The following is a 26,792-nucleotide window of genomic DNA, read 5'->3' as shown; positions in this document are numbered from 1 at the left end:
GGAAACACACGGCCACCCAAGGCCGTGGCTGCGCCAAGACCCTCAGGCTCGATAAGCTTGTCAAACGCGACCCGAAACATCCTCAGCGAAGTCGGAGAGCAACCGGAAGAAGAAAATAGAGGGTGTCAAGGGGGGGGGCGGGGTAACGCCGGCGTCCCGCGCCTGCGCAGTCACTAAACAGCACCTCCCCGCGGGGCGTGCTCGTCAGGCCGCCGCACCCTATCAGGCGGCCGCAGGGAGCGCGCCCGCGGCCTCGCCCTCTCTCGCCCCACCCCTCTCTCATCTCCGCCGGGCCTTAGACTGAGGCTGGGAGACCCAGAGCGAGCTCCACTCTCCGCCCCCAGCGGTCCCGCACTCCCCCTGGCGCGCGTGCGCAGGGGCTGACCGCAGGACGAGGGCGCGAGAGGAGGGCGGGCGTACGTCCTTGCGTGCGTCTCAGGCAGCGCGCACGCCGGCGTGAGAGGGCACGGGGAAAAGGTGGCTCTGGCCGGGGCGGCTCGGTTTCCTGTGGCTATGTAGCTGAGCTCGTCAGCTCCGGGTCTTCCTTCGCTGACTTCGCTGCGTCCTATTGCTGAGCTGCTGCTTGGGAGAGAGAGGCTGTCCTCACGCCCACCGCGCTCCCTCGACGGCCGAGCCTGCTCGCTCGCCCGTCGGAGCGTCCCGGCCGAGCAACCCTGAGGGGGGAGGGGAGGCCATTTTGTCCCGACCGACTCCCCGGAACCGGGCGGAGCGGCTGGGAGAGGCTGCGGAGCAGCGGTCGCCGCCCTCGGAGGCACCGGACGCCGCCACCGTCGGGGCTTCCTCGACGAGGCAGTTCCTAGGTCACCCGCGCCCTCTCGAGCCGTCCTTTTTCCCACGCTTCCCCCCGGTCCTCCGGCCTGAGAACGCCCGAGTGAGGAGGAGTTGGCCCGTAGTGAGAGGGACCGATCCCTTGGGGCCGCCGGCGGCGAGAGCCTGAGCCGCTCCTCCCAATGGCGAAGAAGACGTACGACCTGCTTTTCAAGCTGCTCCTGATCGGGGACTCGGGAGTGGGGAAGACCTGCGTCCTTTTTCGTTTTTCGGATGATGCCTTCAACACCACCTTTATTTCCACCATAGGTAAGACCTGTGGGAGGATGGTGTGCGATCTCTGCAGCTGCAAACCGTTCCTTTTACTCCAGACATCTTGCTTCCCGTAATATACGCCTTTGTTTCAGTGATCCCGATTCCAAGCGACAGACCCAAGTTACTGTTTGAATCGGCATTGAGCTTTCTGGGGCGGGGTCTTCCCATGCTTTCCATCCGGTCTTTTGCTCTCAAGTCTCCCACTCTGCTCAGTGCCTGCTGTTACAAAATATGCAGCATTAACAGCGTTCCAGAATCCTGTTTCTTTAAGCGTCAGGGTTGGCTTTTTCCATGTTTGTATGGCGTTACTAGATGTACGATACTTGTAAGGGATTATTTTGATGGTTGCGGTTGAAGCAGTAGGGGTCATTTGGTAAAGACCTGAATTTATACTTCAGGGCAAAGAGATTCCATATGGTCGTAACTTAGAGTAAACTTGAGGGTTTGTGTAAGGAATAATTAAAGCAAATTAGAAGGGAAAAGTGAGTTGCCCCGCGTTGACTAATCCATTGATGTGTCAAACAATCGGAGGCTCTTAGTGCTTGGGGTGGGACTCTCTGGCATGTTTGCACACGGTGCTTTTCGAGACATCAGCAGAAGCAGTAATCTGATGGAGATGGTCAGTTTCTGTCCTCGAACCTGAAAGAATGAAGTTCTCCCCTCCTGTTTTACACTAGCGTCTTATAGGGAAGTGTCTTGCAAGTCATAGCCTTGGGACTTCTAATGTACTTTTCACCCCATGTTTCAGAATTATTTAGTATGAAAGTAAGCTAAAGATTGACCTTTTAAATCGGTTTCTTGTTTAGGAAAAGAAAAGGGAAGGCTTTAGGAAAGTCCCTTTCAACTTTACTGAGAAAATTGTCGTTTACACGAATTGTGTTAAATTGGGTTGGATGTGAGATCCTTTATTTTCCCTCTCACGATAAATATCTTAACACGAGGTTGTCTCTGTCACTTGGGGACCAGTACACAGCATTGGGGCAAGTGCAATAAAACCCATTTTAAGTGTAATTAAGTTTATATTGAAATGATTATAAAAAGCAAGCATAGTTTTCTTTGAACTCTGGGAAGTGTCAAAATTAAGCTGATCTCAATTTATAGCATTTGGAATCTTTGTTTTGGATTTCTTGTGATAAGTGTCAGCTACTTAATTCATTCTTATAAAACAGATTATACTGAAATTTGGCATTAGATCGTTTTGACTAGATTTTGATTTAACTTGTTTTGTGGGGAGGGCGTCTTTGTAATTCTTGTTTCCTGAATGTTGTATTGCTCTCTAGATCTGTTGTAAATTTCATGAGACTAAGAACTTGTCCTCTGCGTGTGGGTTAGCACTTCCTACCAGTAACTTTACTTTTAATATTCCACTTTGAGCTGTAGCTGGGTGGATCAGGTGGTTAGATCCTTCAGCAAATATTTATTGAGCACCTAACGCTAGGCACTGTTTTCGGGATAGATAAGTGGTGAACATGATAGGAGCAGTCTAGGGAGGAAGCACAATAGAGTGTGGACAGTGCTACAGTGGGGCTAAGCATAGGGAGAGGGGCGCTTAGTCTAAACTAGGCTTGCATGGAGATGATGTCTAAAATGAAGTCTGAAGGACAAGTAGAAATTGAACTAGAGGGGTGGGATGGAGCCTTCCTGGAAAAGGGAGCGTAGAATAAACCTGTAGTAAGATCAGAGATTTAATCCACGTTGGTCAGCTTTAACGTGTGGTTGAGAAAGGTAGAGTGGAAAGTAGGAGCAAAACATCTACTCTTGGCCTTTTGTAATGGGTGCAGTGTTGTTTATTGTACTCACAACTAAAACCCAGTCCTGTAAGATAATGACACAATCTTCTTATGTAGTCTTTTGGGACCTTAGTTCCCAGATCAGGGTGTGAACCCTTGCCCTCAGCAGTGAAAGCATGGAGCTCCAGGGAATTCCCTTGTGTAGTCTTTTTACTAGTAAAAATGTGTGGTGATTTTGGATCTCACCTGCTGGGTTGGAATCCTAGTTCCACAGGTTACTAGTTATGGGACTTTGACAAGTTAATTAACCTTTTCTCCTACTTCAATTTCTTTAAGTATTGTTAATAATAGTACCCATCACAGAAGGTAGTTGTGAGAATTTTATGAGAGCAAAGTGCCTGGCATGGTGCCAGGTGCACTGTAGGAGCATAGTGCATGCATATCAGTTTATATATGGAACACATGCCCCATATGCTATAGTGGGGCAGAACAAGTTACTTTATGGATTGAATGCCCTGTATGCAGTGGTCATGCAAATATTGGTTAGTGCTGTGCTAAACAATTCACTTTACACTCTGGAATGTTCATATTTTGATACAAAAATATTTGATGTGTGTGATATTTTGATATCTAAGACATGTTGAACAGAATATATGGATGTAAAATTCAGAGTTCAGCTCCAACATGTGGCATATATTAGCTCTCTGTGCATGTTTAGAAGTCTCCTGGTGTCTTACATCAGTGCTATCCAAAAGAAACATGTGAGTCACATAATATTTTTTAGTAGCCACATTTAAAAAGGAAAAGAAATATTTAATACTGTCTTTTAGCTCATTTTATCCGAAGTCTTCTCATTTTATTATATAATCAAAACTTTAAAATAGTTGAGACATTTTATACTCTTCTCCAGTGTGTATGTTATCTTTACGGTTCATCTCAGATTAGGCACATTTGGACAGTGCATGTCTAAACAGTATAAATTGGCCAGTTGGCAAATATGCAGATGATTAGAGATACTTGAAATATGTACTACTTTTAGGGCATTTTAAATTTCATCAGTTGGCTAAGATTTTTTGTTTGTTTGTTTTGCTTTGCTTTTTAAAAAATAAAGAGCATTCTCTATGAATGATACTGAAATTTGAGTTGGCATTTGATTGTTAAAACGTCTTGAGGTTTGAAAGGAAGTGGTTACCTTGCAGGGGTTCAGAAGGGCCAAACTGCGAGTATAATGTAGCCTCTCATTATTTTAGACACAGTCATCTTAGTTACTCATTGGTTATTGATTCTTGGAGGAAATAATTTTTATAGGCTTATGGTCCTTATTTACAAAGCTCACAAAGGCTATTTAAATTTTTCTATGTACTTTTCCACACATCTATATCAGAAGTTGTGTGTCATATTTATGGTCAGATTTATTGCAGACAGTTTTAAAAACAAATTATGATGGTATGTTCCATACTCACCAATCTCAAAGCAAATTCAAGGGCACTAGAATATAAGCTGCACAAGGGCAGAAGGCTTTGTCTTTTTTTTTTGTTTTTTTGCTGATAGATGCTAAGCACCTAGAAAAATCCCTGCATTTAATGGGTGCTTGATAAATAATGAAGGCAGGCAGACAGGTGGTAAGTACAGTGTAACCAGGGTCCTTTAGAATTAGCTAGTTACATTTTAACATTTCTTCTTTACCTACTTTCTAAACATTAAATATATGATCTAGAGAGAGTTGCTGGTTTTTGGATGAGCATATTTCATTGGTTGATTTGGCCAAAGTCACGAAAGCATTACCTCTGGGTTCTAGGTAAAAAACTAAATTGGTAAAGGCTCTTGCCTCTGGGAGAGGCAATGGATGTGTCCTTTTTGTTGCTTTCTGCATGTTTTTACCAAATGTTGGAGGAGTAACTTCCACTAACATGAATTTAAAAATTGGTTTATTGAACTGAGCCCATTTTATATGGAGAGGCCGCTTTTTAGAAAATTGAGCAAAACCTTTTGCATTTAAATGTGTCTGGACTTTGCTGTGACACCCAGACAGTGGCTCATGGCTGCAGAAATGCCAGAGTACATAAGAAATGTCTTTCATTTCAAGATGTATTTTTAGGATTGATTAAAACTATCCAGACATTTTCCCAAGGAAGGTACGTAAATGGCCAGTGAACACATGAAAAAATGTTCAACATCTTTTAATAATAAGGGAAATGCAAATCAAAACCATTATGCGATGTTACTTCACACCCATTAGGATGACTGACATAAATGAACTTTTGTCATGCAGTTATCTGTCCCTGCTTTCAGTTCGTTTGTGTATATATCTAGAAGTGAATCAATCCTATGGTAATAAATTGTTTGAGAAACCACCATATTGTTTTCAACAGTGGCTGCACTGTTTTTACATTCCCACTAGCACGGCACCAGGATTCCATTTCTCCACATCCTCCAACACTTGTTACTGTCTGTTTAGCAGCATTATTCACAATAGCCAAAGGATAGAAACAACTCAAATGTCCATAGACAAATGAATTGATACACAAAATGTAGCATAACATACAATGGAGTATTATTCAGCCTTAAAAAGGAATGAAATTCTGATAGATTTTACAACATGGATAAACTTTGAAAATACTGTGCTAAGTGAAACAAGCCAGAACAAAAGGACAAGTATTACAGGTACCTGGAATAGGTCAGTTCATAGAGAAAGTAGAATAGTGGTTACAGGGATTGGGTAATGGGAAGTTACTTCCTAATGGGTACAGCATTTCAGTTAATGGGGAATTACTGCTTGAAGGGTACAGAGTTTCAGTTTAGAAGGATGAAAAAGTTGTGGAGATGAATAGTGATGTTTGTACAGCAATGGGAATATATTTAATGACACTGAATTGTATACTTAGAAATGGTTAATATGTACAAAAAGACAAATACTGCATGATTCCAAGTACATGAGATATTTAAAGTTGTCTAATTCCTAGAAACAAAGTAGAATTGTAGAAGGTAGGTTGATTGATAGTCTCCCAGGGACTGGGAGGAGGGGGAAATGGGGATATAATTTTAGTTTTGTGAGATGAAGTAGCTTTGGAATTCTGTTGCAAGTCATTGAGGATACACTTAACACTACTGCACTATGCACTTAAAACTAGTTAGGTTGGTAAATTTTTATTTTATGTGTGGTTTTTTTTTTTTTAAACTGCAATTTAAAAAGTGGTTAAATGTCAATTTTATGTTCAGTATATTTTATTACCAAAAAAGAAAAACAAACCCAAAACACCCTTGGACAGTTGATGCAGCTCTCTAAAAGAGCATTTGCTCTCATACAGCCCCTTCACTGTTTCATGTGATGGCTACTGTTAACTGGGGGTCACTGAGTCAAGAGGATCCTTTAAGGTACTTTCCCATGCTTAGTATTACTGGCTGTAATTTCAGATACTAAAGGCAGGTTTGTCTTTTTGTTTTGTGTCTCCCTATAGAACCCCTTAGAATATTAATATAGGAAAGAACTCTGCAGTGAATTTTAAGAGTCAGAAAACTGAGACTGATAAGGTGAGAAAGTGAAAGTGTCAGTCACCCAGTCGTATCTGACTCTTTGCGACCCCATGGACTGTAACCCACTGGGCTCCTCTGTCCATGGAATTCTCCAAAAAGGATACTGGAGTGGGTAGCTATTCCCCTCTCTAGGGGATCTTCCCAACTCAGAGATCCAACCATAGTCTCCTGCATTGCAGGTAGATTCTTTACCATCTGAGCCACCAGAGAAGCCAAAAGATTATATGACTAATTAGTGGAAAGAGTTTTGACTAAAATCGAGATACAATCCTGTTTGTCACTGTGTTTCTCATCCTGAGAATTTCATTGTTTTGTTTGAAAAAATTAAGGATAAGGTCATTCTCCTACTCATCAATTTGTATTTGAAAAGTGGAGTTGCAGTAGTTTTGACAGAAGTGGGAAAGTAACAAGTATCAGCACCAAATATCAAGGGGTCTGTTCAGGGCACTTGTCCTTGGCAAACAAAGCATCAGTTCAGTCCAGTTCAGTCGCTCAGTCGTGTCCTACTCTTTGTGACCCCATGAATCGCAGCACGTGAGGCCTCCCTGTCCATCACCAACTCCCACGGTCCACCCAAACCCATGTCCATCGAGTCAGTGATGCCATCCAGCCATCTCATCCTCTGTCGTCCCCTTCTCCTCCTGCCCCCAATCCCTCCCAGCATCAGAATCTTTTCCAATGGGTCAACTCTTCACATGAGGTGGCCAAAGTATTGGAGTTTCAGCTTTAGCATCATTCCTTCCAAAGAACACCCAGGACTGATCTCCTTTAGATTGGACTGGTTGGATCTCCTTGCAGTCCAGGGGACTCTCAAAGAGTCTTCTCTAACACCACAGTTCAAAAGCATCAATTCTTTGGTGCTCAGCTTCATAGTCCAACTCTCAACATCCATACATGACTACTGGAAAAACCATAGCCTTGACTAGACGGACTTTTGTTGGCAAAGTAATGTCTCTGCTTTTGAATATGCTATCTAGGTTGGTCATAACTTTCCTTCCAAGGAGTAAGCGTCTTTTAATTTCATGGCTGCAATCACCATCTGCAGGGATTTTGGAACCCAAAAAGATAAAGTGTGACACTGTTTCCCCTTCTATTTCCCATGAAGTGATGGGACCAGATGCCATGATCTTAGTTTTGTGAATGTTGAGCTTTAAGCCAACTTTTTCACTCTCCTCTTTCACTTTCATCAAGAGGCTTTTGAGTTCCTCTTCACTTTCTGCCATAAGGGTGGTGTCATCTGCATATCTAAGGTTATTGATATTTCTCCTGGCAATCTTGATTCCAGCTTGTGCTTCTGAATCCAGTCCAGCGTTTCTCATGATGTACTCTGCATATAAGTTAAATAAGCAGGGTGACAATATACAGCCTTGACGTACTCCTTTAGCATAACCTGAGCTAATAATGTTGTTGTTGTTCAGTTACTAAGTTGTGTCCAACTCTTTACGACCCCATGGACTGCAGCCTGCTAGGCTAACGTGTGCTTCACTGTCTCCCAGAGTTTGCTCACATTTGTGTCCTTTGAGTTGGGGATGCCATCCAATCATCTCATCCTCTTTCGCCCCCTTCTCCTCTTGCCCTCAATCTTTCCAAAAGATCTTAGAATCTTTTCCAGTGAGTTGGCTCTTTGCATTGTGGTGTATAATGGTAGACACGAATTGGCAAAGGAAATACTGATTGATATTCCTGTTTGGTTTGTAAAAAGTAAAGAATGATAGAAATACTGGCAGTCTGTTTCAATTAGCAGTAGAGAATTGCCCGGTTAGTTCTCTGGTAGCAGTTTAACAGAGAAATAGGGGCCTTTTGAGTGTTGATTTACAAATAAGACTGTTATTTAGCAAAAAATAGAAGTTTGTGTGTATCTAGGAGAATCTTCATGGGAACACTGCTTATGGAGATGGTCCAGTCATGAAGGAAGAGTATAAAAGCTACAGAGAGTGTTGAGAACATTGTGTGAGCCCTGAGACTAAAAGTCTTACAAAGGTTTTGCTGCCTTCAAAGAGGTGAATATTGGAGGTTAGTGGGGTAAATTCTTAAATTTGGATTATAAGAAGAGGAATTTAAAATGATGACTAGAATAAAATTTTGGTGAAGAAAACTCATCTGAAGGGAAATTTCAAATGAGAAATAAATTTTTGTTTGAAGATAGTACCATATACTTTAGCAAAAGTGATTGCTTGATATTTATCCTTCATTCCAGAGATGAAAAATCATATTTTTGAGGAAAACAGCAACTGCTGATGGAACACTTAAGTTTCCAGCATGACCCAGAAACAGAGCATCCAAGGTTGTAAAACGTTAGAAAATGGAAAAAAAACCCATTATTCTGGAGACCCAAAAAGTACAACGTATCAAAATCAGAACAGAAAGCAGTGTTGATTTGTTTCTTTCATATCAATGGCAATGCTTATGCAGGACTTTTTAAAATTGATGTTTTTATTAAGGCAATTGTAGATTTACATGCAGTTGTGAAAAATAATACAGAAGGATCCCTTGTGCACTTTGCCCAGTTTCTCCTAATGGTAACATTTTGTGAAACTATAGTATCACAACCAGGATATTGTTGTCTGGCACAGCACACCAGTCTTATTCAGATTTCTCTAGTTTTACTTGTACTCATTTGTTTGTGTATATTAAATTCTCTGCAATTTTGTGACTTTTGTAGGTTCATTTTGCCACCACCACAGTCAAGATACTGAATAGTTCCAAGGAACAAGGATCCTTTGTGTTCTTTTTTAACTATACCCTGTCCCCCCCCCCCCAAAATTTGTTCTCCATTTATAAAATTTTGTCATTCACAAATATAAAATAAATGGTATCAAGAGGTTGTAACTTTTTGGAATTTGCTTTTATTCAGTTGGCTTAATTCCTTGGTGATTTATTCAAGTTGTGTGCACCAGTAGTTCCTTTTACTGTTGATAGTATTTCATGGCATGCATTCCCTACAGTTTGTTTAACCACTCACTCATTGAGAAATACATGAGTTGATTCTGATTTTTGCCTGTTGTAAATAAAACTGATATGAATTTTTGTGTAGATGTTTTTGTATGATTATAAATGTTCATTTCTCAGGGATAGATGCCCAAGTGTGCAGTTACTGGGTCAGGATGGTAACTGCATGTTTAGTTTCATAAGGATACCAGACTCTTTCTAGAGTGACCGTACTACTTTATATTCTCACAGTAGTTTGTGAGTGATTTAGTTTCTCTGTATCTTCACAAGTATTTGGTGGTGGTGCTCTTTTGTATTTTAGCTATTCTGGTAAGTGTGTAGTAGTAATCTCATTGTGGTTTTAATTTGCATTTCCCTGATGGCCAGAGCTGTTAAAAACTGTTCTGTGTTCTCATCTGCCATCTGTATATTCTCTGCTGAGGTATCTGATTATGTCAGTTGCCCATTCTCTTGATTGGATTGGTTCCTTTTTTTTGTTTGTTTGTTTTTTCCTGTTTTGAAAGTTCTTTATACATTTTAAGTACTAGTCCATTGTTGAACATGTGGTTTGCAAATATTTTCTTCCAGTCTCTGTAGTTTGTTTTCTTCTTCATGTGGCTTTTTTTTGAGGGGGGGGGGGGTGGATTATATTTATTCACTTATTTTGCTGCATCAGGCCTTAGTTGTGATATATGGGCTTCTCGCTACTTCTCAACTACTAATACATGGTTGGTAGTTGTGGCACATGGGGTTAAGGGTTAAATGCCCTGTGACATGTGGGGTCTTAGTTCCCTCACCATGGATCAAACCCATGTCCCCTGTGTTGGAAGGCAGATTCTTAACCAGTGGACCACCAGGGAAGTCCCCACATGGGCTTTCACACAGCAAAAATTTTAAATTTAGATGAAGTTGAATTTATTAATTTTTCTTTTCACAGGTCATGTTTTGGTGTCTAAGAACTCTGTCTAGTTCTAGACACTGAAGATCTTTTCCCATTTTTGTTTGGTAAAAGTTTTGTTTTACATGTGAGCCTGTAATATATTTTGAGTTAGTTTTTGTATTATGGTATGAAGTTTAGGTTGAGATTCTTTTATCTTGCTTAAGATGGTATCTAGTTGCTCCAGTACCATTATTGAGTGTGCAGGCTTTTTTTAAAGTAGTCAGTCAGTTGATGCAGGTGTTCTGAAGGCTTCAGAGATACTCTGGATGATGCTGTGGGATTGAGAGTTGATTTAGTGATTGACTCTTATTTGCAATAATTTATTCTTTGCTTTCTGAAAGGTTTAAAAATTAAAATTAATTTTTATCAGTATATGTACACATATTTGAAGTTAAACTGCTAAAAGATTTATAGTAGTAACAAAATTAAACAGTCTTCTTTCTCATCCCCTCTCTAGTCCTATTCTTTAGAGGCATCGTCTACCTTTTCCGTTAAATATTGCTGTTTCTCAAAAGATATATTACTGTTTTTCAAAAGATATGCTATATCAACATCTTTTGAGTTACTAATTTAATATTAAACGGAACATTTAACCTTTTATAATCTTATCCCACTCTTTATCCCAATTTTTTTTGTTAAATTGATACCCTGTGGGTACATTAATATGCCCATGGGAAGATTTCCTTTAAAACCAAATAGTCTGTTACAACTCTGTTTCCTTTTCTCTGACGTTAAAAATTCTCTTTATTTGATTAATTTCCTTTACCCATTATCAAGTCTTCATACATCTTCCAACAACCTATCAAAATGAATTTTTGCACAGACAGACCATTAGAGATTATTGATACATGTTTTTTTCCTGGATACCTCTCTTTCTTCTACATCTTTCTCCTTCCTGCTTCAGTTCCCTTAGCATCACTCATGTGAGAGACTGCTGTTTTATTGCTTTGGGTCATAGTAGGTCACTAAGCGGAGAAGGCAATGGCACCCCACTCCAGTACTCTTGCCTGGAAAATCCCATGGACGGAGGAGCCTAGTAGGCTGCAGTCCACGGGGTCACAAAGAGTCAGACGCGACTGAGCGACTTCCCTTTCATTTTTCACTTTCATGCATTGGAGAAGGAAATGGCAACCCACTCCAGTGTTCTTGCCTGGAGAATCCCAGGGACAGAGGAGCCTGGTGGGCTGCTGTCTATGGGGTCGCACAGAGTCGGACATGACTGAAGTGACTTAGCAGCAGCAGCAGATCCCTAAGAGTCGGATACGACAGAGCGACTTCGCTTTCACTTTTCACTTTCATGCATTGGAGAAGGAAATGGCAACCCACTCCAGTGTTCTTGCCTGGAGAATCCCAGGGACGGGGGAGCCTGGTGGGCTGCCGTCTATGGGGTTGCACAGAGTTGGACACGACTGAAGTGACTTAGCAGCAGCAGCAGCTTCTTACAAAAAGGGTGTATGGCAAAGGAAATTTTTTGAGACTTCCCATGTTTGTTTGTATTTACTTAACTGTGTTGGGTCTTAACAACACGAGGGATCTTGTTTTGTCATGCAGGATCTTTCTTTGTGGTGCATGGACTCTCCAGTTGTGGCTTCGGGACTCAGTAGTTGTGGTGCACAGGCCTAGTTGCTCCACAGCATATGGGATCTTACTTCCCTGACCAGAGATTGAACCTGTGTCCCTTGCATTGCAATGCAGATTCTTAACCAATGGACCACAAGGGAAGTCTTGAGAATTCCTCTATTTGTTGTTTAGTCGCTAGTGAGTGGGTGAAGTCGCTCAGTTGCGTCTGACTCTTTGCGACCCCATGGACTGTAGCTTAGCAGGCTCCTCCGTCCGTGGGATTTTCCAGGCAAGAATACTGGAGTGGGTTGCCATTTCCTTCTCCAGGAGATCTTCCTGACCCGGGGATTGAACCCGGGTTTCCTGCATTGTAGGCAGATGCTTTACCGTCTGAGCCACCAGGGAAGTCCCTGTTTAGTCGCTAAGTCGTGTCTGATTCTTTTCAAACCCCATGGACTGCAGCATGCCAGGAGTTTGCTCACAGTCACGTCCATTGAATCAGTGTTCCTGTCCAACCATCTCATTTTCTGCCGCCCTCTTTCCTTCCTGCCCTCAATCTTTCCCAGCATCAGGGTCTTTTCCTATGAGTTGGCTCTTTGCATCAGGTGGCCAAAGGATTGAAGCTTCAGCATAAGTTATTCCAATGAATGTTCAGGGTTGATTTCCTTTAGAATTGACTGGCTTGATCTTCTTGCAGTCCAAGAGACTCTCAAAAGTCTTCTCCAGCACCACAATTCAAAAGCATCAATTCTTTGGCACTCAGCCTTATTCATGGTCCAACTCTCATATTTGTACATGACTACTGGAAAAACCATAGCTTTGACTATACAAACCTTTGTCAGCAAAGTGATGTCTATGCTTTTTTAATATGATGTCTAAGTTTGTCATAGCTTTCCTTCCAAGGAGCAAGGGTCTTTTGATAATCATGGCTACAGTCACTGTCCACAGTGATTTTGGAGCCCAAGAAAATAAAATCTGTCACTGTTTTCCACTTTTTTCCTTTCTGCTTGCCATGAAGTGATGAGACCGGATGCCATGATCTTAGGTTCTTTTTGAATGTTGAGTTTTAAAGCCAGCTTTTTCACTCTCTTCTTTCACCTTCATCAAAAGGCTGTTTAGTTCCTCTTCACTTTCTGCCATTAGAGTGGTATCATCTACATGTCTGAGGTTGTTGATATTTTTCCCAGCAATATTGATGCCAGCTTGTGATTCATCCAGCCTGGCATTTGGCATGATGTATTCTGCACATAAGTTAAATAAACAGCCTTGACATACTCCTTTCCCGATTTTGAACCAGTCTGTTCCATGTCTGGTTCTGACTGTTGCTTCTTGACCTGTATATAGGTTTCTCAGGAGACAGGTGCTGGTATTCCTGTCTCTTGAAGAATTTTCCACTGTTTGTTATTATCCACAAAATCAACGGCTTTAATGAAGTCAATGAAGCAGAAATAGATGTTTTTCTGGAATTCCCTTGCTTTCTCTATGATCCAAAGAATGTTGACAATTTGATCTCAGATACTTCTGCCTTTTCTAATCCCAGTTTGTACATCTGGAAGTTCTCAGAGGTTCATGTACTGCTGAAGTCTAGCTTGAAGGATTTTGAGCATTACCTTACTAGTGTATGAAATGACTGCAGTCGTGTGGTAGATTGAACATTCTTTGGCACTGTCCTTCTTTGGGATTGGAATGAAAACTGGCCTTTTTCAGTCCGGTGGCCACTGCGAATTTTCCAAATTTTCGGACGTATTGAATGCAGCACTTACACAGCATCATCTTTTAGGATTTGGAATAGTTCAGCTGGAGTTCCATCACCTTCACTAGCTTTGTTTATAGTAATGCTTCCTAAGGCCCACTTGACTTCACACTCCAGGATGTCTGACTCTAGGTAAGTTTCCATACCATCGTGGTTATCCAGGTCACTTATGACCTTTTTTGTATAGTTCTTCTGTGTATTCTTCCCACCTTTTCTTAATCTCTTCTGCCTCTGTTAGGTCCTTACTGTTTCTGTTCTTTATCATGCCCATCCTTGCATGAAATGTTCCTTTGGTATTTCTAATTTTCTTGAAGAGATTGCTAGTCTTTTGCATTCTGTTGTTTTTCTCTTTGCAGTGTTCTCTTAAGATGGCTTTCTTGTCTCTCCTTGCTATTGTCTGGAACTCTCCATTCAACTTGGATTTGTCTTTACCTTTCTCCCTTGCCTTTCGCTTCTCTTCTCTTTTCAGTTCAGTTCAGTCACTCAGTTGTGTCTGACTCTTTGTGACCCCATGAATCGCAGCACGCCAGGCCTCCCTGTCCATCACCAACTCCTGGAGTTCACTCAAACTCATGTCCATCGAGTCGGTGACGCCATCCAGCCATCTCATCCTCTGTTGTCCCCTTCTCCTCCTGCCCCCAATCCCTCCCAGCATCAGAGTCTTTTCCAGTGAATCAATTCTTCACATGAGGTGGCCAAAGTACTGGAGTTTCAGCTTCAACATCATTCCTTCCAAAGAACACCTAGGACTGATCTCCTTTAGAATGGACTGGCTGGATCTCCTTGCAGTCCAAGGGACTCTCAAGAGTCTTCTCAAAAAAAAAAAAAAAAAAGTCTTCTCCAACACCACAGTTCAAAAGCATCAGTTCTTCTGCTAGCTGTTTGTAAAGCCTCCTAAGACAACCACCCATGTTTAACAATGTCTAAATTCTTTGACTCAATTAAAAGTTTGACAGGGCCTAGGATTCTGATTTGAAAATAATTTTCCCTTAGAATACTGAAAATCTGTCTTTTAGTTCCTTTCTGATGTTGCTGGCAAGTCCAATACCATTCTGATTTTTTACCCATTATTTCTGGCCTGGTTTATCTCTGCAGATTTTTAGGTTTTTCAGTGTTTTGAATTCTTGGTAACAGATGATGTATCTCAGTGGGTAGGTCTTTTGTTTTTTCAGATAAATCCATCCTTAATATTTGGTGGGTCCTTCCAGGTCCTTAACTTCAAGTTTTCTTGCTTTTTTCCCTGCTCTGATTTTGTTCCTTTTTATTTTCTGTTTTTGGATGTTGGACTCCCTGGATGATCATATAATTTTCTGTTTTCTAGCTTGCTAATTCATTCTTCTGGGAGATTTCTTTGAGTTTATCTTTTAACTTCTCTATTTGAAGACTTTATTTCAGCTGTAATATATTTAAATTTCTAGTGCTGCTTCTTGTTGTTTATTCCTTAAAAAATTTTTTTTTAAGTATTCTGTTTTTGTTTTATAAATACAGTAACTTTTTTGGAAGATAGCTTATTCTACATTTTATTTTTTGACTCTTTTTCTTTCAAGTTTTCCATGCCTACCCTCTGCCCCCTCCCCCGATGTTTGTTTTATTCTATATTTTATTTTATAGGCCTTTTGCTAATGATTGGTGGTTTCAGGGTATACATTCATAATTGAGAATGGGTCATTGAATCAGCTATGCTTCAATACAGTTGTTTTTTTTTTAATGCAAAAAACGGAGTGGTTGAAAGATGTTTGTGAGCTTTGTGAACATGGGTGGGGCTTTTTAATCTCCCTGGTTTTAGTTTCATCTCCACACTCCAGTGGGCTTCTTGTTTTTAAATTCAGAGTATGTCAGTTTCAGATTTTCTAGAGAATAAACCTTTAGACTCGTGCTGTAAGTGGAGTGGTAATATCTGGTTATGTGAAATGGAGGCTGTCTTTATAAACCTTTAATCAAGCCCTCACTTTCTGTTGGGTTTTCCTGGTGGCTCAGCTGATAAAGAATCCGCCTGCACTGTGGGATACCTGGGTTTGATTCCTGGGTTGGGAAAATCCCCTGGAGAAGGGAACAGCTACCCACTGCAGTATTCTGGCCTGGAGAATTCCGTGCATTGTATAGTCCATGGGGTCGCAAAGAGTCAGACACAACTGAGTGACTTTCACTTTCACTTTCTGTCTGGTACCTGATACCTCCTATTTTGAGACATGAACTGGCTTGCTCCTCATTGGTATCTTCTTCAGTGAGTTCTAAGGTCGTAAACTTCTTCATCTGTTGTGGTTAGTTACAATGTCTATTATTGAAATCAAGGTAATCTATTTATATTTTTTTCCCTTAATGTTTTGGTGTGACTTTGGAGAGAAGGGATGAGAAAAATCTTTCTCCTCTAGTTTAACTGGAATTTGAAGTAATTTTTGACTCCAAATGATTTTCAACTCCACTTTTTAATGAATAACATCCAGTAAAATTAGGGATGAATGATAACTTTGGTACTGTTTTTATAAATATCCAGTCTGTTGCCAAAATACAGATATTTTTGTTATTTAAAATAGTTAGATAAATGTAGTAGGGAATCAGCATTCGCAATAGCTGAAAGAGCTTTTGGGACTTCTCTGGTGGTCCAGTGGCTGAGATTCCGCACTCCTACTGCGGGAGGCCCAGGTTCAATTCCTGGTCAGGGAACTAGATCCCGTGTGCCACAACTTAGAGTTCACATGCCTCAGCTGAGACCCAGTGCAGCTAAATAAATTGAAAAGAAAAGGAAAGAAGTTTGATTTAGATGTATAATATATTCTTTTTTTTAGATATATAATCTTGGTTGATTTACTTGAGGGGAAGGAGTATTTTTTGCTTTTTGAACAGAATATTACTGTAGTCTTCAATTTCAGTCTTTTTCTCTTGACGTATATACTGTTTTATAAAATACTAACAAATGATTCAGCAAACTCATAATCTGCCAGAGGATTGCAGTGTGTCTTATATACTGTAGTACTTGGCTTTGAATGATAAGTTATCTCCCTCTTGATTTTTAGCTGGTTTGAAACCTACTGGTAAAGTGTGAGTATTTTACCTCTTTATATATTCTTAGTCTTACTAAAATGCCTTTGACTTCCTTAAATTAGACATTAATGGATATGTGTGAATTTTAAAACATCCAGTAGTGTGTCTCTGCATATATTTGTATGTGGGGTATATACTCAGGATAATAAATGGACTAGTGTGCTATGGAAGAAGTGAAGTCATTCAGTTGTGTCTGACTCTTTGCGACCCCATGGACTGTAACCTGCCAGGCTCCTGTGTTGATGGGATTTTCCAGGCAAGAATACTGGAGGGGGTTGCCATTTCCTTCTCCAAGAGTGCTATGAAAGGTAAATGTAAATCAAAATGATTGTTCAAATGTCAGCTCTTTACTTAAGTACGAGTTTCAAAAACTTTATTCTTTTGGAAAATGTCAGACCTACAGAAAAGATATTTACTATAATGAATCCCCTTTTGTCTTTCCTTTACATTCACCAATTGCCAATATTTTACAGCATTTGCTTTTATGTCTCTTTAGAGAGTTTATTTTGTATATGATGTGGTGTCTGATTCAAAGTAGATTGCAGATCTGTATGTCAAGGGGAACATAGTCACTTTTCAAAAATAAAGTAGAAAATTAAATTACAAGCCTTCGCAATTGCTGTTGAGGTTTTACAGTGTGTCAGTCACCATGGATTCAGTGGTGAGGAGCACAGACTTGGTGCCTGTCCTTGTGGAGTTTCAGCTATAGTGGGGAGTTGTGAAAAGTGCCTCAATATAACACTACTTGCTGCTCTTCTAAGACATTTTATATTTGTGGGAAATACAATCTTTATGCCCTTTAAGACATCTCATTTTTTTGTTTTGTTGTCTTATCTTACAAAGTTATGTTTGCTATACCTCAAGAAAGAAAGAATTTTTTCCTAAGATGTAGAATTTTAAACAGTCAGCTAGTAACACTTAACATGTATCTAGAGACTAAGCTTTCATCAACTCTGAATATAATCCAGACCCAAAACATATAGTATACTTAGAAATCCCCTAAATTAAAGCCACACACAGTACTTGGTGTTTTCTTAGCGCCTTACTGACTTTGATTTTTAACTCTATTTTAGACTCAGAAGCAGCAGCAGACTTTTGCTGTTACGTAGGTAACATGCCCAGCCAGCAGTAATGAGATCATCTAGACATTTTAGGCAGGAAACCTGAAAACTAACAAAGATTAAAGATTGTATTACTGTACAGTAGTTACAGATTTTTTAAATTTTATGTATTTCTTTATTTGGCTGCTCCAGGTCTTAGTTGCAGCACCTGGGATCTTTAGTTGTGGCATGTGAATTCTTAGTTGTAGCTTTTGGGATCTAGTTCCCTGGAAGATCCCCTGGAGAAGGAAATGGTAACCCACTCCAGTATTCTTGCCTGGAGAATCCCATGGACAGAGAAGCCTGGTAGGCTACAGTCCACGGGGTGGCAAAGAATCTGACATGACTGAGCGACTGAGCGACTTCACTTTCCCTGACCAAGGATCCAACACGGGCCCCCTGCCTTGGAATTGAGGAGTCTTAGCCGTTGGACAGCCAGAGAAGTCCCTACAGTTTCAGATTTGTGAATTGATGATTATGGCCAATGAGAAGATGTTCTTTTTTATTTTTTGGGCAACCCACAAGGCTTGCTGGATCTTCTGGATCTTAGTTGCCTGACCAGGGATTGAACCTGGGCCTCAGCAGTGAAAACTCCAAGTCCTACCCACCATTGAACTGCTAGGGAATTCCCAAGAAGTTCTTTTATTTCCGGTAGTCTTTGTCAAGGAAGAAACTTTGATATATTTTGGAGACATTTAAAAAAATGAGCTTTTGTGCCTTATGTATGCCTAATCAAAGTTTAACTTTTGTGAAATAGTTTTTGTACAAGATAATAGATGAATGATTTATTATATCATGAAATTCTTTCTTGTATTAAATTAAAAAAAAAATGGGATACATTGATGGAAAAGTGAAGCCTGAGGGCGAACATAATCCAAACAAAATTATGAGTGGATGAGGTAAATTTGAGATTTATTCACTAACTCTCAAGTATTAGGATTGTTGAAGGGTTATCTTTTAAAATGTGAGTGAACTAGTTGGGGGGATAAATATAAGGATTTTTTTTTTCATATTGAATGAAACATTTACAGAAATAATTTCTCTGTTTTACATGGATTCAAGAAGGGTCTGCACAGATGTGTGAATGTCAGGACCATAAAGAGCATCTTAATGAAACTAGCTTATAGCTAACATCTATGATGGACTTTCAGGAAGTCAGCCATGCTCTAAATATGACTCCCTTGATAATAGTGGGCTTTCTGGATAACTCAGACAGGGTTTAGCAGTTTGTCTGTACAGTAAGATATTATAGTTAAAATATTATATAACAGGTATAAGCAACATGTGGACTGTTTCCTTCTATATGTGACTAATGGTTAATGTGTGCTTAAGGGGATAAAAATAATTTCAGTGTTAACCTGATAGTTCAATATAACTATAAATATGTATTTATAATTCATAAACTATAAATTCAGTATAACAATTTCTATACTATAATAACATGACTTCCACCTCTTAATTTTTCTTCAATTTCTTTTCTGAAAAATTTTCTTTATTAAGATGTCTATATGTAGGTGCCACAAATTATAGGACTTTTTTTTTAAACACAAGTAATTTGAAATTTCTTTAGACTGCAATACATATTTTTTTGAGCTGACTTTCACTTTTTTCTACGTTATGCTTTTTAGCAGGCACTGTTTAAGTCATTGGTGAAGAATGCTCTTACTCTTTGCTGTAAGTTGTGGTCTTCCTATTAAATGATGATTTCCAACTCCAGCAGTGATTTAGTTAAGCACAGTTTACCGTTTCAAAACTTTCCTCAGTCTCAGGTAATATTCTCATCTTTGGCATTCAGTCTCCCTTGGAAACTTTAGCTCCATAAAACTATTTCTGCTGAATGGACTGTTTCTTTGAACATTTTGCCTTTTTCCTGATCTTCTATTGAATTTTAGCAAATTTACTGAGTTCAAAATTGTTTCAGTCGAGTGAGAATTTTTTAGGGAACTGTGTTTTCAAATACAGTTTGCATGTGCTATAAGGTGAAATTTGTTGGTGGATGGAAATGAGTGGCTAGAAACAAGTGGAAGTCTTGAAACATTAATTTTAAGGAAAACATTACAACTGACTTAATTTCAAGAGTAAATGATTTAAAATTTTTGTTAATTTTTTCTTCTTTCAGGAAGATGTGTTTTACACATCTTCCTGAAAGCAGGGGTGTCAATATGTCTCCCTGGTATTGCATGATATATGCAGTAGAGTTGTGCATGTGTTGTTTTGTAAATTTTGAAATGCACCATGGAGTACTATTACAGCATGGCTTATCCTCCTTGCTATTTGTCGATTACGTTTTCTCACATAACTGCCATGATCTGTTTTCAGTGGATGATTTTTAAAAGGCCATGCATGCACACAGCATGTTGGAAAAATGCCAGTAGTAGACTTGCTTGCTGCAGGGTTGCCACAAACTCTTCAATCTGTAAAAATGAACCATGTCTTTGAAGCACAGTAAAGTGAATTGCAATAAAACGAGGTATGCCTGTATGTTATTTCAGTTCATTCTCACAGTAATCCTCTGAGGAAATTTGTATATCCCCATTTTGCTAATCAGAAAATTGAGGATTAGAAACATTAGGTAATTGAGCCAAGAAGGTCATACAGCTAGCTAGTAAGTGGTGAAACCAGAATTATTAATCCAGGGCCCTCAGATTCAAGCCCATATTCTTTCCAGTACAATATATTGGAGAAGCTGGAAATACAGACTTTTAAAAGAGTAAAATCATGTAAAATCTCTTTTTCAAGAGTAATTTCTTTGAATACATAATTTTGTGGTAGTTATAAACAGACTGGGCTTCCTTGATGGCTCAGATGGTAAAGAATCTGCCTGCAGTGCAGAAGACCCAGGTTCTCTGGGTCTGGAAAGTCTCCTGTAGAAGGGAATGGCTGCCCATTTCAGTATTCTTGCTGGAGAATTATAGTCCCGTGGAGTTGAAAAGAGTCCAACACGACTGAGCAACTTAACACTTCACTTTCAGAGCTTTCATTCACTTACAGACTAGATACAATTTTATAGATAAAGAATTTGATTTGCTCACTCAGCTGCACTTTTTTCCTGCATGTATCCCTTCTGTTGATAATTGTAAGTATCCATTGATCTTCCCAACATCAAACATCATACCCCTTTATTTGTAAAATTAAAAAAAATTTTTGACTGTGAAAGGTCTTTGTTGTGGACTTTCTCTAGTTGCTGTGTGTGTGAGGGTTTTCTCTCCTTGTGGAGCGTGCGGGCTCACTAGGTTCAGGGTTCGGGCTTAGTTGCCTTGTGGCATGTGGAGTCGTAGTTCCCAAACCAGGGGTCAAACCCAAGTCCCTGGGTCTGGAACATTGCCTGGAGTAGGAAATGGCAACCTGCTCATGTTCTTGCCTGGAAGATTCCATGGACAGAGGAGCCTGGCAGGCCATAGCCCATAGGGTCACAAAGAGTCAGACGTGACTGAGCCACTAAGCACATAAGAAAGTATAACATAGAAAGGATAAGTACTGTGATGTCCCTCTTCTTTGGAGTCCATTCTTTGCTCCTCACCCTCAATGTAATTTTGATGGCAATACTGTTTTTCAATACATTTATGTATTAGGAAGTGACAGCTTCTTGCTTTCCCCTGCCACCACCCCCCAAACCCATCTGACTTTAAACAAGAGCAAAATGTTTGAGGATGTGTCACTTCTAGGGTTAGTTTATTAAATGCTCAGCAACCAGAACCTCTTGATGAAGGTGAAAGAGGAGGGGGAAACAGCTGCTTTAAAACTCAGCATTCAAGAAATTAAGATCATGGCATCCAGTCCCATCACTTCATGGCAAATAGATGGGGCAAAAGTGGAAGCAGTGACAGGTTTTATTTTCTTGGGCTCAAAAATCACTGTGGACTGTGACTGCAGCCATGATACTAAGAGACGCTTGCTCCTTGGAAGGAAAGCTAGGACAAACCTAGACAACATATTTAAAAAGCAGAGGCATCACTTTGCTGACAAAGGTCTGTACCGCTCTAATGGCAGAAGGTGAAGAGGAATTGAACAGCCTTTTGATGAGGGTAAAAGAAGAGGGTGAAAAAGCTGGCTTTAAAACTCAACATTCAAAAAAAACTTAAGATCATGGCATCCGGTCTCATCACTTCATGGCAAGCAGAAAGGAAAAAAGTGGAAAACAGTGACAGATTTTATTTTCTTGGGCTCCAAAATCACTGTGGACAGTGACCGTAGCCATGATTATCAAAAGATGCTTGCTTCTTGGAAGGAAAGCTATGACAAACCTAGACAACATATTAAAAAGCAGAGACATCACTTTGCTGACAAAGGCCTGTATAGTTAAAGCTGTGGTTTTTCCAGTAGTCCTGTACAGATGTGAGAGTTGGACCCTGAAGAAGGCTGAGTGCTGAAGAATTTGATGCTTTCAAACTGTGGTGTTGGAGAAGCCTCTTGAGGAGTCCTACTGCAAGGAGATCAAACCAGTCAATCCTAAAGGAAATCAACCCTGAATATTCATTGGAAGGACTGATGCTGAAGCACCAATCCTTTGGCCACCTGATGTGGAGAGCTGACTCACTGGAAAAGACTGATGCTGGGAAAGATTGAGGGCAGGAGGAGAAGGGGCAGCGGAGGATGAGATGGTTAGCTTGCATCACCGATTCAATGGGCATGAATTTGAGCAAGCTCTAGGGGATAGTGAAGGACAGGGAAGCCTGGCATGCTGCAGTCAATGAGGTTGCAAAGTCAGACAAGACTTAGTGACTGCACAACAGCACAACGAAACCTCACCAAGAACCCACGTTCTCTTCCATCCTGCCACTCAGTTTGTCCTCCAGCCAGCTCTCTTGGCGTGGAGGTAACTGCAGCAGTTTAGGCTCCAGACATACTGAGTCATAACATCATCCAGAGGAAAAGGGACAGTTTCTTCCTTATGTCTTTTTCCCCTTCCAGCTTTTTACTTTGAAAATTTTCAAATGCGTTGAAAATTTGAAAAGGTAATGTAACTATTCACATATATATCCTTCATGTAGATTTTCTGATTATTAACATTTTGCTGCATTTGTGCACTCATACTATTTGTATTTTTTATTTTTTTGCTAGACCATTTGAGAATTTGAAAGGAAGCTGCAGATATCATGTTACTTCATCCCTAAATACTCCAGTATGTATCCCCTCAAAACAAGAATGTTCTCTTATATAACTATAATATCATAATTACACTCAAGAAATTTAATATTTGTTGTTGTTTAGTTGTCAGCTGGGTCCGACTCTTTTTTGCTCTTATTCATATTTCCTCAAGGTTTTTGCCTCTTTGGGGGGTGGTTGGTGGTGGAGGTGTCCAGAGTCCAATTCAGGATTATGAATTTAGTTGTCCTGTCTCTGCTTTTTTTAATCTAGAACAAATCAGATCCTGACATTGACCTTTTTGTATGAATATGTCTTAAATATTTTATTAAGAAAATGGCTCACATTTTGGGTTTGCTTCCCTGGTGGCTCAGATGGTAAAGAGTCCGCTTGCAATGCAGGAGACCCTTGGATTGGGAATATCCCCTGAAGAAGGAAATGGCAACCCACTCCAGTAATTCTTGCCTGGAGAATTCCATGGACAGGAGCCTTGCAGGCTATAGTCCATGGGGTCATACAGAGTCAGACATGACTGAGTGAAAATCTTTTTATTTTTTCCTCATGATTAGAATTAAACATTTTGGCAAAAATGCTGCTGAGGTGATGTGTCTTTCTCATTGCATTACATCTCAGTGCATAATGTTATTTTGTCCTGTTATTGGAGATGCTTAAGTGTGAGCCCTTGGGTAAGATGAAATCTGCCGGGTTTCTCCACTAAAGGTATTTTCCCTCTTCGTAATTAACACATCATGGGTAAGGACTGTGCTATGAGACTGGGGGACTGTCTTATTTTAATAGCATTTTACTTGTTGGTTTGATCCATGAATGAGTCAGTTGTTAACATTTTGGGTTGACGAAAATGTTCATCTTTTTCTCATTCCTTTTTATATTATTATTATGACTGTACCATGTGGCTTGTGGGATCTTCATTCCCCAACCAGGGACCAAACCTGTGTCCCCTGCATTGGAAGGTGGATTCTTAACCACTGGACCATCAGGGAAGTTCCCCAAAGCTTTATTCTTAATACTTACCCACAAAACTTTATAGGGAGAGGTGTACCTGATAAATGGAAGTATGGTACAACCAGTAGTCCCTCAAGTTCTTATTCTCATGGCTTCATGTTGAGTCCAGTTGTGAAACAAAACCTCCTTAGAAAGTCCCCAGTCTTTTATCATGTGCCTTCAAGTGTTTTCTGTTCCTGTTTGTTGCCCACAGAAAGGCTTACTTGGTGTTTTTAGATAGCACTTGTAATGACCCTGGGACTTTGAAAATATTTTTAAAATTTATAGAAGTATAAATAACCATTTTGCCATGGTGTTTGTGTAACTGTCCTCTTACATGTAATTTTCAAATCGTGATACTATTTTAAGTGCTGAAAGCTTAATTTTGATTCCATAAATTGGATGAAGGAAAACATGCCATTAATGGGGTGATGATTTTCCTATTTGAAACATGACTATCTTTTTGTCAAGTTATTCTGCTAATGAAGCCAACAGATTAATGATTATTGACTCATTAAAAGTTTTTGAGTGAAAAGAAATTGAAAAAAACGAAAATTTAGAGGAACTCTCATTTGACCTAAACTATGCTTCACAAAAATCTTTTGTAGCTTCATGTGTTCTTGTCCTCTTTGGACACAGTCTTAAGTAACTAGTATCTTTTGAATTAAATGCTGATGATGCTTCAGACTTGTTACTTTTTGTCAGTATTAACACTTTAAACATGAACTTTTTCTGAGTTGCTGCTTAAAGGGCTTACTGTAGAATATAGTTTGGTTGTAGATATAAACTGTATAATGATAAAATTATCATAGTGAAAGCATTTTTAATTCTGAATACTTTTTAAAATAATTTCACATACATATATATTAGGTTGGCCAAAAAGTTTCTTCAGTTTTTTTTCCATAAGATGGCTCTAGTAGCACTTAGTTGTCTTTAACTTTATTTGAAACAATTTTGATAGATTCTGTTGTGATAGCTGTCACATCAGTGTGCATTAAAAAAACCAACTTACAAAATTGGTGAATTTTTGTGTAACCAATACTGAGGATGGAAGAAAAAGCAGCATTTTCAGTGTATTATACTTTATTATTTCAAGAAAGGTAACAATGGAACTGAAAGGCAAAAAAGATTTGTGCAGTGTGTGGAGAAGGTGCTGTGACAACCTGTCAAAGGTGGTTTGCAAAGTATAGTGCTGGAGATTTGTTGCTGGACAATGCTCCACGGTTGGGTAGACCAAGTGAAGTTGATAGTGAGCAAATCAAGACATTAATTGAGAACAATTTATATTAAGCCATACGGGGAGGTAGACCAACATACTCAGAATAGCCAAATCAAGTGTTGAAGATCATTTGCATCATCTTGATTACGTTAGTCATTTTGATGTTTGGGTTCCACGTAAGTTACGCGAAAAAAACCTTTTTTGACTATATTTCTACGTGTGATTCTCTACTTAAATGTAATGAAACTGTTCCATTTTTAAAACATATTGTGATGGTCCATGACAAGTGGATTCTATGTAATAATGTGGAACAGAAGAGACCAGTAGGGCAAGTGACATAAACGGATCACATCAAGGCTGGTCTTCATCCAAAGTAGTGATGTTGTGTACTTGGTATGATTGGAAGGGAGTCTTCTATTATATCTCCTTCTGGAAGACCATCAGATTTGTTCCAACAGGTACTCCTCCCATCTACACCACCTGAAAGCAGCACTGAACTAAAAACTTCGGGAAATATTCAACAGAAAACACGTACTCTTCCATCAGATAATGCAAGGCTGCAGGTTTCTTTGATGACCAGGCAAAAACTGTTATAGCTTGGCTGGAAAGTTGATTCATCTGCCATATTCTCCAGACATTGCACTTTTGGATTTCCATTTACTTCGGTCTTTACAGAGTTCTCTTAGTGGAACAAATTTCAATTCCCTGAAGATTGTAAAACGTACCTGAAAGAGTTCTTTGCTCAAAAAGATAAAAAGTTTGGGGAAGATGGAATTATAAAGTTGCTTGGAAAATGGCAGGTGCTGGAACAAAACGGTGAAAATGTTATTCAATAACGTTCTTGGTGAATATGAAAAATGTCTTTTATTTTTACTTAAAAGCCAAAGGAACTTCTTGACCAACCCAGTAATTTCCCCATTTATTCCACTGACTGGTGACCTGATAACTTATTGCATTTTGAGGCAGCAGCTTCAAACAATCTCTTTCCAGCATCTGTTAAAACCAGAGGGAACTGGGGACTTCCCTGGCGATCCATTGGTAACTGCAGTGGCCCAGGGTTCAGTCCTTGGTCTGGGAACTAAGATCTCACAAGCTGCTATGCTAAGTCACTTCAGTCGTGTCCAACTCTGTGCGACCCCAGAGACGGCAGCCCACCAGGCTCCCCTGTCCCTGGGACTCTCCAGGCAAGAACACTGGAGTGGGTTGCCATTTCCTTCTCCAGTGCATGAAAGTGAAAAGTGAAAGTGAAGTCGTTCCGACTCTTAGCGACCCCATAGACTGCAGCCTACCAGGCTCCTCCATCCATGGGATTTTCCAGGCAAGAGTACTGGAGTGGGATGCCATTGCCTTCTCCGTCACAAGCTGCATAGGAAGTCAAAAAACCCCCAAAAATCAGAGGGAACTGGCTGGCTGCCTTTTATTACGCTTGATATCAGCTTGCTATACTAGAAAGAGAAATGTCAGTTATTTTACATTTGTAAAGGGTTGGAAAAGAGCAACAGGTTATCTCTGGTCATCTTTTTAGATGTAACCATGTGTTAAAAAGTGGTAACTGTTTGCACTGAACATGTGCCTCACATGGTAGAACCTTGGCAGAAATTAGTTACCAGTCTGCCAAACTCTCCACTTACTTTAATGCATCTTTGTTTAAAATGTGGAGTCTGAGACAGTAAATTGGAACACAACATTTTGGGAAACATCACAAATGAAGACTCTTCTGGTCAAACAGACTTAGTGATCACCATACTTGTAGTAGGTTGGTGAGGGTGATACATATGCATCAAACAGAAACATC

The 26,792-nt window shown here is 39.9% G+C and overlaps 1 protein-coding gene and 1 non-coding gene across 2 annotated transcripts in view; one reads left to right on the top strand and one right to left on the bottom strand.

The window, feature by feature from the left end:
- Positions 1–337: 337 nt before the first annotated feature.
- Positions 338–26,792, top strand: part of RAB10 (RAB10, member RAS oncogene family) — a 63,313-nt gene continuing 36,858 nt past the window's right edge. Inside the window, exon 1 of the mRNA XM_055540736.1 lies at positions 338–1,098. Within this exon, the coding sequence (XP_055396711.1) occupies positions 972–1,098 (127 nt within the window). The 5' untranslated portion in view covers positions 338–971. The remainder of the gene's footprint in view (positions 1,099–26,792) is intronic.
- Positions 12,129–12,201, bottom strand: TRNAC-ACA (transfer RNA cysteine (anticodon ACA)). The gene has a single exon. It is a non-coding gene; the product is annotated as a tRNA-Cys (tRNA).

Source organism: Bubalus kerabau, chromosome 11 (assembly GCF_029407905.1).
Source record: "Bubalus kerabau isolate K-KA32 ecotype Philippines breed swamp buffalo chromosome 11, PCC_UOA_SB_1v2, whole genome shotgun sequence".
Lineage (NCBI taxonomy): Eukaryota > Metazoa > Chordata > Mammalia > Artiodactyla > Bovidae > Bubalus > Bubalus kerabau.
This window is presented reverse-complemented; position numbering and strand designations above follow the sequence as displayed.